Raw genomic sequence first — 14,514 nt, forward strand, 5'->3', positions numbered from 1 at the left:
ACGTAATCTTTTTCAAGGTACCCGTCGACCAGTCACCGCAAACACGTCGGGAAGCAAGGATCTCGTAGGAGGGATTACTCCTTCCCCTGGAATCGCGATCAGCTGGATCAACCGGAGCGTAAGATCGATTTCACGGACAAGACCGACGACTGTCCGAAGGAGGACGACGAGATAATCGTCTCGACCGAGTCGTACGACCGATGCCTGAAAGGGATCCAGAGACTGGAGGACTGCATTCGGAGGGTGGACAGGCACAACGAGCTGCTGCGCGTCAAGTACGGCGTTAACTGCGGATCTGCTGGCGCTAGACCGAGTTTAGCGAGTCCCAGCACGGATCGTGCACCCGTGGCGAGCGACTTCGCGGCTTCCGGTAGGAGGGACGGCATCCTCGCTAAAAATCCCGACGTCAGCGAGGACTCGAGTAGTCCTAGGTTATTCGACTATCAACCACGATCGAGTCCGCGGCCGATAGACGACTCAAGCGTCGCGAAGGACGAGGACGAGGACTTGCAAAAGAGGATCTTCGATCAGCTGATGAACGTCGCGAACGCGACGAGCTGCAGAGGTTCGAGCAAGCTTCGAAGTCGGTTCGCGAGCCTCTCCGACCGCAGACCTCGGAGTCCGCTGACTTACTCGAAGCTCAGAGAGAGATATAATCACTCGAGCGACGAGTCGTTCTGCAGGGACGTTCAGGGCAGCTTGGACGTCGACGAGATCTCGGGGAACAGTGCGCAAGATTGCGCCAGTTACGAGATCACCGGGAACCTGTCGGTCGCGAGGGTCCAAGAGTCCTTCGACGACGCGGAGTCCGCGTTGCAAGAGGATTTCTTCCCTTTGAGGAGGTTCGACAGGATCGAAGCGAAGCTGCGCGTCGACGAGAACACTCCTGCGAGAACGCAGCGGGATGATTCGTGGAGCGGTTTGTCTAGAAGTGGCAAGGCGGACTCGGGGATCGCGGAGGATGACTCATTGGGGCTGAAGAGCAAATACACGCAACGTGCGCCGACTGTGGACACTCGAGAAAGGCTTCAAGAGCCGGACGATTGCTCGCGGAGGATCAGGGACGCGACGCTGTACGCGTGCGCGAAGAGTCAGGACTCCGAGGGCTCGAACGAGAACCTTCAGTTCAGGGAGAAACTGAAATACCCCGGAAGTCCTAGGGCGAGGTTCCTCGAGCTCCTCAGGGAAAGACGGCGGATCGTCGAGAGCAGCAGAGGCACGAGCGCCTCGTGAAGTCTTTCTTTAACGCGTTCACTGTCGAATTCTGATAACCAGTAGAGTACGATCGAAGTCGTTCAACCCTCTGTGGCCTGAAGATTCGTTCGTTGTAACAAAATCTATGCAGAAAATTAAATATCCACGTATGAATACGAATTGACAATGTATTCGATAGTTTCAATAATTTCATCGAAACTTCCAAGTTACAATGAAGTTGAACTTTCACGCCTGAATGTAAAAGTTAACCGATTTTAACTCGATTCACCACTTTGAGTGTGAAATGAACAGAATGCCAATATACTGATACGTGACTTCGGTTACATAGGCTTAGAGGGTTAACGAAACAGAGTATAAAACGTTACAGTCGATGGTAAGCTACTCTTTCAACTCTCTTGTCTTTCATAGGTCTTAACGATATTCAGTGCATTCGATAAATCAAGGTGAAAATTCGAACGAAACGTTGTCACTGAAATTCGACTAATTCGGCAGCGAGCGTGTTAACGCGTTGTCGCATCGTGAATCGTATTCGTCGGATATTTTTCTATTGTAACGCGCAAACGACGCGCGCGTCCCTTGTAAATAATAGTGTTCGGTCTTTTGTAACGTTTGACAGCGCGCCTCGGGACTCTGACTTGTTGATCCACGCTCTTTCAACCCCCTCCGTGTCATCACTCGTGTAATTCGCCCCGTACTCTCTCCTCCCATGTTTCCGTGATATATTAAAAGATCTTCCTCGAAACTGTGAGTCTCTTTCTCCCGTAGAGCAGAGTAAATAATCCTTCGACTACGTCGACCAGCGAGTCGTCGGGTCTGCGTTATTTTATTTCGTTCCTCGCGGAACAGCGCCCGCATCCATTATGGAAATCTGCTTCTGTTAGGTAGACTGGAAGTCTGTGATACTCGGCGAACATATATTTTAGACACGCTGCTGGTTTAACGGAAAGCGGTCTCGGCGCCACGTTGTAAACTTACAGCTAGACTTTCGTACTTATTAAACAGCGTCTTTGTTGGAAGCGAGCGATTGTCGGAGCCCGTGGGTAATAATCGTGAAGTAACAGTCGAAGAATCCTCTTCTTAATTTCTTCCCCTGATTTCTTCTTTTCGCGATCATCGAACAGACGCTTCTCGGAGAAGTTGATATAGTAATTGATTATTCGAATCTCGGATTTATTTCAAATTATTTCTGATTGTTTGAAGTCTCCTTTGATTTCGAATTGTTCGAAATTATATCGATAACATGTGAGTCCTTTTCTTTAATTCGTTTTTCATTCTTGTACAGTATATAATCCTTAAGTTCAATATCAGCAGCCACCCCGCAGTTTATGAAAAAGATACAAACATTTTCAGGAGCCCCTAATTTTAGCTACGAGCAGCCACTATTAACCCTTTGCACTCGGATGTTTTTCACTGGAAATATTCAACGGTTTCCAATGAGTTACAGATGACGTCCTTTCAGACGAAAGTACATAAGTTAAGAAGCAAAGTTGTTATTTCAATATTTCAAATATTCATGGATCGTAAGAAGCTTAACATTAAATGTAAAACTTCATGATTCTGGTTATCGAATTGCATGGTGAGAGTCACCTCTCGAGTGCAGAGGGTTAACCCTCGAAAGTTTTTCACTCGTAATATTCTATACTTCCTAATCAGATGTACCCAAGATCCTTTAAAATCAACTGAACAAGAAATCATACATAAATTAGTTAACAAAGCTATTTCCTTCCAATATTTCACGTATTGATAGAGAATACAAAGGCCAATGGTAAATTCCAAAGTTTATAATTTTTCTGTATCAAATCATCTGGCGACTGAGTCACCTCTCGAGTGCAAAGGGTTAAGAGGTTACACAGCGATCGAAACAGCTACTACTCAGGCGTTCCCTTCGTTCCCGAGGAATGATTTCAAGAAACGTTTCGTCCTCGCCGCGGAACAGCTGACGTCGCGTGTCGTAGACGGAGAACGCGAACGTACGCGGCGACGAATGCAGCTTCGTTACCCGTCGAAAAAAATGCGGTCCGCGGACGAGCCGGGATCGGCGCGACGGAATTTTAGCTTGGGTAAGGCGGACGGTCGCGGAACGAGCTGCGACGGATCGTAAGAATCGACGACTCCCGACCGTGCGCCGCGCCGCGGCTCTTTTTGCCGACGGAAATATCCGAGGTGTGCTCGCACGCAAACGAGCATCGTTACGCTTGCATCAGCAAGAGAGACGCCGCGGAAACGGAACGAGTTTCCATTTTCCGGAACGAAGTTCCTTCGAAGGGGAAGGGAAGAACACGGTTTTCAGGGGTTGCGTGGGATGTTTGTAAACCGAGATTATCGCGGAGCGGCGCGACGCGATTAGACACGGGATACCGATCAGATAAAGCGGTCAGCTGAACCCGTTGACACGTGACGGACGCCGATAACACGGGTGAAATCATTCATTGAAATTATCGGTGGCAAAAGGTCTCTCGATCGACGGATCGTAAATAGTTTCGGTTCGTTGTAACCTCGACGGACTCGATTTTTTAGAGATTAGAGTGTGTTTTCGACTTCGCGATTCTCGGACCCTACGACTTACAGTGATAGGGTGATAAGGTCGTTGAACTAGTTCGCTTAGTTTCAAGAAAAAAAAATTCACACTCGAAAGTACAGTGTTGAAGTAATACAGTGATTCTAACAATTTCATCAGCACAGAGGTTGATCTTGGACTTGTTTCTACGTTTATCGTTGAGACTGGGTTGTTGATTTCGCGAGCCGATGTTAACCCTTTGCACTCGAATGTTTCTTACTAGAAATATTTAACATTTCTTTACGAAGACGATGTTCTTTGAGACTAATTCGAAGAGAAATCACCGGTACATCGAGGAACAAAGCTGTTTTATTCCAATGTCTCGCGTGTCGAGGCATTGTACAAATTTTAACATTAAATATCACATTCTATAGTTTTACTGTGTCAAATCGAGTGGCGACAGAGTCACCTCTCGAGTGCAAAGGGTTAACCGATGCTCAAGGAAGAACTTTGCCGGACAAGCGTACCGATTGGCTGCCCGGCGTAGAGGCTCCTTTTGTTTCTCACGCGACAGCGACGATGTCTTACTGTCATTTTTGGGCGCGTAACAGAGCGCCAGATCCTGTCGGACTATATTCGCAGGTTTTCAAGGGACCTCGTTTCACGTTTCGAACACACGACATTCCCAATTATTCGGCTTTTTCCGTAGGCTCGATGTTTTTGCCGCGATGCGTCGGGTCGGAGCAGCTGAATAAACTATCGGTTATTGCCAGGCTTTTTTCGACTCTTAATGATCCGCGCCGGAATTCGATACGCGCGACTGTGTTACGCGCGCGGGGAATAACGTGGAGCCACAAATAATCTCGGAATAAACTGGAGTTACAGTGTATCGAAGCCGTTTGTCCAGTTCGCGTTCCGGGTATTAATAGTATTAATAAAGTATCGACGCGAACAGCGGGAAAAAAATGATTTTCCCGATAATGACGCAAATCGCGATCAACATTGCACGCATTCTGCGATTCTCGCGTTACCCCGCGCAACGTCGGACATTTTATTTGCATCGCGGATGGGAGATAAGAGTAACGAATGAAATTTTAATCGGAGCAAGGTTCACGATGCTAACCAATAAGCGAGCAATTAAACAATTTAATAACCGCATCGTCAACCGAGTGAAGTACAGTACTGAGAACAATTCATTCGATATCGAGGACTGTTCGTTTCGAGTAAACATTTATCCGAAACAATTAGAAAACAGCACTCGTGAAATACACAAGGTTCCTTGGTGCACGCTGTGAATCGCACTTCAACTACGCAGGCCGCACAGCAATCGCGATTCACGAAAACGAACGACGCCGAACCCGGCAGAGCGAGTCGCGTATTTATCCGGCTGTCGTAATTGTTCCACCCTTATCGGTCTGGCAGAGGTTATCTCCGCCTGGAAACTCTCCGATCGAGATCCAGCGGTACCAGTCTATTTCCGCGTGTCTCGCCGAGCAGCCGAAAACGCGGTCGATTCAGCGAAAGTACCGAAATGAGTCTACATCTTTCATAACCGTTCTGTGAATCCCAGCGGACTCCGAACAAAACAATCAACAATGGTTCGTTGACGTTGATCCGTTCGGGTCCGAGAGTCTTCGCGTGAAGCGCGTATCCCTCGCGAAAGCTGAACGCGTCGATGCTCCGAATTTCGGAAGCAGGTTCGGAGATCCTGCGATCGAGGAGTGAACGGAATCGAATCCGACGTCCAGTGGAATATTATTCGCCGGCGGCGTTATCGCGTGGAAAAACTGCACGACCGGGAAACTATGGCAATCACGAGACTTGGGAGCCGGCGTAGCCGAGAAACGGGGTCGGAGGTCCCCGCGATAACGAGTGTCATCGCGATACTCGGCCGCGCACGTTCGGATAAGTAACTCGGCCGTCCCGCGCACGGCCGCAGTCGATTTTTCGCGATTCCGCCGCACGCCGGACACACGATGAAGGACCTGAATAAGAAGTCGTCGGACCTGCAGAACGGCCGCGCGCTCGATCCGATCGCCGGAGCTGACGGCGACGACGCACACGCGCCGGATCTCCACGTAATCATCGCGTCAGCGAATCCCACGATAAAAATCGCTCGATCGCGCATGTTCGTTTTCCGCGGGTTGTCGGGAAAATGACGGGGACCGAGATACGCGATCTCGATCGCGCGACTTCGGGACGATGGAATTGTTCGACCGCGTTCTCTCCTACTGTATCGCTCTCATCGAACGGCCGCTGCTTCGAGTCGTCCGAGACTTCGACCCGAGCGGCTGGTGCGATTCGACGGGAACGGTGTCAGAGAGTCTGCGTTTCTTTCCGCAGAATGACGAGGAGCTGGTGGACCCCTTCTGCGTGGAGGAGAACCCGCACAGGATCACCTTCGAGGATATCACGTCGGCGGCGTTTAAGATCAAGTGCGGGATCGTTAACACACCGTGCGTGGTATGTTGCTCGTGGAGTTTCAGAATGTCGTTCGGTTTGCGGATATGGATTCTGCGGGGTTTAACTCCTTGGCCTGTGATTCCTTTCTCAACTCTGATCGATACGGCTACTTTGTCGTTGATAATTTATTGGGAAAAGAGAGAAATCCTAAGCATATGTTATGCCTATATTTCCTTGTATCACAGTTGAATACAGGGGAATAATATTTACTTTGAATTCGAATGAACCGAGTAATACATATATTTGTCGAATCACGTTGAAAATCTTCACCACGAGTCTCACTCGTCGTAGGGCAAGGGGTTAAAATTTCCTCGTGCAGAGCTTTTCTTCGCTGCTATTCCCAGCAGTCGACGAGGCGGAAGAACGAAAGAGATGGAACACTCGGTGGAACTCCGCTAAGAATTTATCATCTAACTTCACCTCCATTTTCTAGCCAATTATCTTATTAGTTACAGTAGGAAAAGTGTCAAGCGTTAAAATTTGCTCAGAGTGCAAAGGGTTAAGTCACGATGAAACAAGCGTCGCGTGATACATATATTTGTTGAATCACGTTGAAAATGTTCAATTTGAAGTCGAAACATATAAAAATGACCAAGAACTTGAATATAAATTAATATTTCATACAAAAATGACCAAGAACTTGAATATAAATTAATATTTCATATAAAAATGACCAAGAACTCGAATATAAATTAATGTTTCATACAAAAATGACCAAGAACTTGAATATATATTAATATTTCCTTCAAAAAATCGATGCAGTTCATAAGCGAATTACGACGGTAATTCCCGTGGCGCGCGAAGTGTTAATCGTATGTCTTCGCTGTTAATTTTCCCAGCGATCGCGATTGTCGGAAATGACGGGGATCGATCTGTTTCTGAAGAAGGACTTCCTCCAAGCAACCGGAAGCTTCAAGGAACGCGGGGCGAGGTACGCTCTCGTGATGCTCACGGACGAACAGAAGAAGGCCGGCGTGATATCAGCTTCGTTGGGCAACCACGCTCTCGCTTTATGCTACCACGGATGCAAATTGGGGATTCCGGTGACGGTGGTGATGCCTATCTTGGCGCCCATCATGAAAATCGCGGCTTGTCGCCAATACGGAGCCAACGTGATCGTGGACGGCCGCGACATGGGAGAGGCGAAGCGAATCGCTCTTAAACAAGCTAAAGAGGCTGGACTGACGTATATAAATGGGTACGTGGATATAATCACGGGAATGTCTAATTAGACCACGAATCTTTACGTGTTCATTAGGTGTAAACATGTACGTGGGCATTTAACGCGTCGGTGTGTTCATTTCTAGCGAATTTCGCTGAGTAGAACGCTTCAATCGACTCGAGACTAATTAACCCTTTGCACTTGAAATTTTTTCATTTGAAATATTCTATACTTTCTAATTAGATGTAGACAAGATTCTTTAAAATGAATCTAACATGAAATCACAAATAAATTAGGGAACAAAGCTATTTCCTTTCAATATTTCACGCATTGATGCAGTATATAAAGGTTAACGGTAAATACCGAAGTTCATAATTTCCCTGTATCAAATCATCTGGCGACTGAAAGTCGCCTCTTGAGTGCAAAGGGTTAATAAGGTAATAGTATGGTAGATCTCTAGTCAAACAAAGAAAGCAAACATAGGAAACGTAGAAAGCAAACGTAGAAAACAAACGATTAAGGCTGCATAGTCATTGCTCACAACTGAGTAGCTCAGAATCCAACGCAGTTAAGTCGATCTTTTGATATCATCTAATTTCAGTCAATTTTCAAGGAGTAAACAATATTCAGTTACAAAAGAATTTACTCGTCTGCTCGTTTTTCCTAGGTCAGAGAGCACTTCGTTGTACAGTTTCTGAATATTGTACAATCATTTCAGCTGGAACATTATTTTTCACAATGTAGGCAAACCTCTGGATCGAACCGCAATGGCTTCTGAGCGATTCGATCACGTAAAAAAAAAATCGAGACGAAATCTAGTAAAAGGGAGATTCTTATTATCCCAACGATCCGGTAATCCGAACCGTCTTGTTCACCTGCAGCTTCCGATCGATGGACCGCCGACCGATGAGACTTACCAAATGCATTTCCTTTCTCAGCTACGATCACCCAGACATCATGGCGGGACAGGGAACCCTAGGATTGGAGATAGTGGAGCAAGTACCCGACATCGACGCGCTGGTGATCCCAGTGGGCGGCGGTGGTCTGATCGCCGGCGTAGCTTTAGCCGCGAAGACTCTCCACCCTAACATAACGATCATCGTGAGTCATCGTTCGCCCGCATCGAGCATTTACGCATATACATTCTCGTATTTATTCGAGAGAATTCGAGTGACGCGAGATTTCGGTTTCAGGGTGTCGAGTCGGAGCGGTGCGCCAGTTTCACCATGGCGAGAAAGGCGGACCGGCCCGTGTACACCACCATAGAGTCCACTTTGGCCGACGGCCTGGCGGTGCCTATGGTGGGATACAACGCTTTCGCCACGGCGAACCCGTTGATCGACAAGCTGGTCGTGGTGAAGGAAGAATGGATCGCCATCGCGATTCTGAAGCTGATCGAAAGCGAGAAGTGCGTCGTAGAGGGCGCTGGCGCGACTGGCCTGGCGGCCATATTGGCGGGGCAGCTGGACGAGCTGAAAGGGAAAAGGTTCGTCTCGATCGGGAGCATCGGGGAATTCAGCGAACAGCGATTTGAAGTAATTTTACTGTTAACCAGGGTAGTGCTGCCACTTTGCGGAGGGAACATCGACACTACCATACTGGGCAGATGTTTGGACAGAGGACTGGCCGCCGAAGGTCGCCTCGTGAAGTTCACGGTGACCGTTTCCGACCGACCCGGCGGGATCTCGGAGTTGTGCAGGATGCTGGCCAACGTCGGCGTCTCGATAAAAGACGTTATGCACGAGCGGGCGTGGATCATGTCGGACATCTTCAGCGTGGAGGTGAAGGTGGTCTGCGAGACCAGGGACAAGGAGCACGCGGATCAGCTGAGGAACATGCTGCACCAGAAGTACCGGAAAGTAGTGTTCGGCACTACTTACATGTCCACGTTACACGTTTAACAGTGGATCTGGACGTCGATGATGCAAGGACCAAACCTAACGACGTGGATCGCAAGGGGAAAAGTTTCGGAGCTCGTATTTAATCGTAAACTTAACAATCCTGATATCGTTACTGACTCGATTACGTTTGGGTAGTGGTTCGAGCTTCTCGAAGACTGCTAAGTGGGTAGTGAGATGCGAAGAGATTTTTTAGGAGATTCTTTTAGACAGGGATTGTTTCAAATACAGGCTCAGTTCGAATGGGTAATTCAGTAATGAGGAATGAAGGTTATTATCGATATTGGTCGTTGAGCTTTAATATCAAAGTAGAAGTAAGTGTATATAATATACATACATAGTTACTAACAGAATTTTAATTTATACAATCACGTCCAAGAAAAATAATAAGTACTGGCGAGCGACAGGATGTTCAATTTTCATTGCACCATGATTTCCACGCGTACAGTGGCGTTCGAAAGTTCCCAGATAGATCATCCTTGGTTTCTCACGCAATACAGACTTTAAGAATTTAAGAAATTTAGGACTTAAGAATTATAATGTATAAAGGAAATCGCGTGCCGGTGCTGTACAAAGATGACAGCATCTATTCTTTCATACTTCTTTAGAATTTAACACTCCGTAGGCTCCACTGTGACACCATTTGTACTATTGAATATTCTAATGAATAAATTTAGAACTACCCTAAGATTACTGGAGCTTCTATACATCCAAATTTTGTACTAAGGAAGATAAAGGAATCTAATAGATGTTACAACGTAACATTTTTCATTTGTAGAGATACTATAAAAACGGCTTGGAGTAGTTGGTAGATTAAAAAATCATCTGGAGTGCTAAGGGTTAACCTTGCCACAGTCCTTCGCCTGTGCTCTTGAAAGACAAAAAGTGGGTCACGTCTATTGTATCGCTGATCACATATTTCACCTTCCATCGTGCAACGAAAAAATCGAAAAAATCGGAATCAATTCGGAAAACGATCTGGCCAGGAATTTTCGAACGCCACTGCATGTATCGACGAAGAAATCCACCCGCCTCGCCGAAGCGAGCAACGAAAAAGACGTGCTCGCGTAATTTCTCGTCCAAGGGTTGGGGGTTGATCGACGGCCAGGAAATTCGAGAGCCGGCTGCGCGTCTGGGTCAGGTGTAATCGCGCACCGGCGAAAATTTATTACAGCTTCCGCAGCCGGATATGCATAGGATGCGCGGAGGAGAATTCGCGGCTCGCCTGTCTGCTCCGCAGTTTTATGCCGCGGCGCTGCGGTACGTGTTGCTCGCACGATGCTCCCGACTTCGCGCGGATATGATCGGGTTTTTGCGTAAGCGGCCGATCGTAAAGCCGGCTTTTACGAGCCTGATTACGCCGCGGGACAGCCGACGCTCTTATTACCCGGCGAGCACGTGTTTAACAACTTCGAGCCGTCCGTCCCGACGAGTTCTCCCGTTATTGTCGTCGAGCGGAACGCAGAGATACGTAAACCGGCGGCAAATTGCGATGCGAGTCCGATGAACGCGACCGTTGAGCGTCGCAGCGGGTACGGCGATTGCTCCGGCTCAGTTTCAGATTAGTGGTGCTGTAGAAACGATCAGGTTCTTGATGAATTCAAGGTGAAACGATGATGCTTGCGATGTCACAAACTGGAACACCGTTACCTCAACGATCCTCTAAATCTTTCAAGGGATCGTAGCTCAAATAACCTTACGAAGCCATCGACCATTACCTTCAACAACCACCCTCAGCTGTTCGAGGATCAGCATTTTTACATTTTAGATATTTACTCTTTGCATGTTTTATTAGGGTTAAGGCGCCTCATACAGTTTTTTACCTGCTACGGTCGAGGCACGCGGAATTTCCATGACGTCGCGCGAAGGTACTCTCGATACCTGCAGGTGACCGATGGATTTGGAGGTCAACTTTCCGGTGACTGTCACCAATCAGGAAAAACGGCCTCCTCCCTGTCCGAAACGTAGAACTCTAGGAGACAACCAATCCGCGTGTCTCATCCCCCGACGCTACCCTTACAGCTAACTATTTAAGTAGACCTTAGCACAAAACGAATTTCTAATCAACAGTTCCACGAACACATCGCATCGACGGAGTTTCTCATCGAGAGTTCCACAAACAACACGAATCAACGGAATATCTAACGAAGAGTTCCACAACTCAACGTATCAACATCGATCCACTTACAACTCATCGGAAATCTCATTATTTCATTCAGGCTCAGCGTCACTGATCTGAAACTGAGCCAGAGCATTCGCCGTAACTAACTGCGACGCTCAACGCAGATTGTATTTAGTTGAATCGAGTGGTTGTTTCGATAAGGTCGACGCTCGTCGGAAGTCGATACGTTTCGCTCGTGGAATTCTTAGAGATTCGGCGTTTCTGCTAAGTTCTACCCTTGAATATGTTACTGTAAGGGTGGCGTCGGTTCTGTATCGTTAGCTCGAATGCGATATCCTGCAGGAACACTTCTACGATCGAACGAACGCGAAACAAGGACTCGAACTGAAGACACTACGGGGAAAAACTATGGGAAATGAAATGTGGAACATGAAACATGAAACACGAAACGAAAGTTACTCCGAACGAACGTACTTCTTGCAGGTTCTCTTCGTTTACATAAATGCCTGTTCGTCCCTTTAAACACATCGTAAAGTACTTTCCGTCGGAAAAAGTAGAAAAATATTGTCATATAACTGTTCCTACCCCCGAGGAACGGATCTTATTATTCCGTAGGGGGGGTCAATTCCGACCCCGTCCGCGGACAGAAAGAAATGTAACGAGTGTGTGGAACTCTTTTATGAAATTTCACGGTACCGCGATAATATTATTTTACCCGGGCTCTGCTCGTAGAGATGGCACTTTGGTTCCCGACAGGGCGTGGTATATCGAACGAATAAAGAACTTGAGATTTTATATTCGTTTCAAGTTCTTAGAATTCATCTGTGCAGATTCGAACGCGTTAGAACAGTCGAAATTTCTATTTTCTAGTCGGTGTTCAAGTGAATCTCAGCGAACGATGCTGTAAATGTTAAGTATCGCTATCTTCATACTTCCGGGCGCAAAGGGTTAATTACCAAAACCTGTGAATCATAAGACCGCGTCGTGTTTAATAAAAATAAGATGATTCGCAGTTTTTCATGATTGAATCGTACCGCGAAGGGTTAAGGGTTGAAACACTGTTCCATCGAATTTCGAAGGATCCGTCGCGGAGAACCGTGTCCGTCGCCGATTATCGTTCGAAACGGGGTCTCGATTGTCAAGCGTAACGTTCGCGAAACGGCGAAGGGAATCGGCGATCACCTTTTCGTATTCAATTTCCTTTAATCCCGTTAATTGGGAAAAACGTCGACCGTGTCTAGTTGTTAAGCATTTCCAACGGAATACTTCCGACTGCAGGGGTTAAAGTTGCAGCGGCCCCGGTGTGCGTCGTCCTCGAGCACCGTATCGCGCGTTTCCGACGAGCCGTTCGCGTTTCCGCCCGAGTATTTCCATAAAAGACGCGGCTGTCGCGGGATTAATGTATCTTTACGACGGCACGCCCCACGGTTCCGTCGCGTTACACTGCGAATAATGTGTCCTAGATGTAGCGGCGGGTCGCGGCGGAGCTCTGGGTTAGGGGTTGAGGAGGATCGGCGGGCGGGTTCGCGTGAAAGCAGCGACTTCTGAAGTTCCTTTTCACCGGCGGCTCACAATACGTGACGATATGTCATCTTTCTAATATCGGACCGCTCCGGATGAGTTACGACGTGTGAACCATCCGCGGCGGAGGAAGCCGGGCTGACGTGGCTGGCGCCGATGAAAGACCCCGCGGAACCTTTCTTTCGGTCCGCTTTCACGCCGCCGCGGTTCCACGCCATCTTTCACTGAAACGAGAGAACCGGGGAATGCGTCCCGCTGACATTGTGCCGGCCCGCGGATACACTGCTCCAATTTCATAGCGCCGGAAAGGAGCATCGGTTCTCTGCCTAAATAATTCCTCGAGTTACCGTATCATCCCCGCTGAAAGGCTGTTCCAAAGTTCCTCTTCAAATGAAAATCGATCTTGCAATATTCATAATAAACATTAATCATTCCATAGTTTTCAGACTTCGCCCGTCGCAAGGAAACTAATCGAAGCGACATCCGCCCGTTCCAATTTTAATCCGCGAAAGAGCGGGAACTCGGAGCCGGATACAGAAATAATTTCAAAGGGTGGATCTCAGCCGTGAATCTTCGACGGAGGGAGCTCCCTGATTTCCGTGGTTTCCCGAGGAACCACGGTTTTCCACGGAATCTTCTGACCAGGATTCAGCCTCGAGGACGCGGATTAAGGACGTCCGAAACTTTTCGCTGGAATTCTCTTTTGCCCTCCCTCCCTCTCTCTCTCTCTCTCTCTCTCTCTCTCTCACTCTCCTCTCTCTTTTCTTTCGATTCTTTTCAACCGCCCTTTTCCTCGTTTCCGGCGCGAGGAAAAACTGCTGGGCGAAACGAAAAATGAGGGGATGGCAAGAGTAGAGGAGAGGGAGGAGGGAAAGTAGCGACCGCCTGAATTTACAGCATTTAATATCGGCAAAATGAAGTACGAGCAGGGCCGAGAGCCGGGCAAGGAGCCGCCATTTTGCGGCATCGATAAATCCATTTTATTGCCGCGGTCTGTAGGTGGGCGGTCGCGCTCCGGTTACCGACCGATGCCTACGCCTATGCTGCTAACGGTGTATAACAAACACCGAATAAAAACTAATGCAAGGGTCTCGAGTCGGCCGCAATCCCCTCTCTCTCTCTCTCTCTCTCTCTCTCTCTCTCTCTCTCTTCGTTTCGCGGTGCACCGACCGCGGCCGCGTACTTTTTTCTTCAGGATTTATTCGCGGTCCGGCAGCTACGAACGCGCCGGTGTATTGTTATCGCGAGACATAAAACATATCGCGGAGTCAATACGAAGGATCAGAGCCCGGGCTCGAATTGTATACCGGCGATACGGGATAATGATGTAAACGTGATTGGGCTGGCTCTCCGCGTAACGATAAATCCGGTGTACCGATGATTTATTTGCGTTCGCGGCGCTGCTGCTGCGAGTCCGCCGATCTGTTTGCTTTCCAGCGCAGCTGGATATATCGCGTAACAGGACATTTGTCTTCTACCGTTCTAATAACGGTAAGTTTAAGTAGGCATTGCGACAGACGCTTCGAGTAACTGTTGTTGATGCGTAAACGTCTGACCATTGCCGGGAGCTTCTACTTGTATCGAGAATATTTCTATACGAACGGTGGAATTGAAACGGGCCATTCGATGAGAATGA

At 47.9% G+C, this 14,514-nt stretch overlaps 2 protein-coding genes across 7 annotated transcripts in view; both read left to right on the top strand.

Moving 5' to 3' along the window:
* The window catches only part of LOC116423830 (uncharacterized), a 36,802-nt gene extending 34,220 nt beyond the window's left edge, over positions 1-2,582 (top strand). For all 4 annotated transcript variants that reach the window (XM_076369837.1, XM_076369839.1, XM_076369838.1 and 1 more), the window contains one exon: positions 18-2,582. In XM_076369837.1, coding sequence (XP_076225952.1) covers positions 18-1,233 — 1,216 coding nt within the window. In that variant the 3' untranslated portion in view covers positions 1,234-2,582. The remainder of the gene's footprint in view (positions 1-17) is intronic.
* A 2,684-nt stretch (positions 2,583-5,266) lies between these two features.
* Positions 5,267-9,639, top strand: LOC116423831 (Serine racemase). 3 transcript variants are annotated; one of them, XM_031969467.2, is made up of 6 exons: positions 5,267-5,310; positions 6,056-6,175; positions 7,015-7,373; positions 8,276-8,438; positions 8,531-8,823; positions 8,893-9,639. In XM_031969467.2, exons 1-6 carry the CDS (start codon positions 5,308-5,310, stop codon positions 9,236-9,238), a joined length of 1,284 nt encoding a protein of 427 aa, XP_031825327.1. In that variant the 5' UTR covers positions 5,267-5,307; the 3' UTR covers positions 9,239-9,639. The 3 variants fall into 3 exon arrangements, with proteins under 3 accessions (XP_031825327.1, XP_031825326.1, XP_031825325.1); XM_031969466.2 differs by lacking the exon at positions 5,267-5,310 and adding an exon at positions 5,598-5,790; XM_031969465.2 differs by lacking the exon at positions 5,267-5,310 and having other exon boundaries at positions 5,832-6,175.
* Positions 9,640-14,514: the final 4,875 nt, after the last annotated feature.

This window comes from Nomia melanderi, chromosome 8 (assembly GCF_051020985.1).
Source record: "Nomia melanderi isolate GNS246 chromosome 8, iyNomMela1, whole genome shotgun sequence".
NCBI lineage: Eukaryota > Metazoa > Arthropoda > Insecta > Hymenoptera > Halictidae > Nomia > Nomia melanderi.

Coding starts and splice junctions, on each gene's coding strand:
- LOC116423831 (XM_031969465.2), top strand. CDS start 5,915: ATGGAATTGTTCGACCGCGTTCTCTCCTACTGTATCGCTCTCATCGAA. Junction 6,176..7,014: donor TCGTTAACACACCGTGCGTG/GTATGTTGCTCG, acceptor TAATTTTCCCAG/CGATCGCGATTGTCGGAAAT. Junction 7,374..8,275: donor GGACTGACGTATATAAATGG/GTACGTGGATAT, acceptor TTCCTTTCTCAG/CTACGATCACCCAGACATCA.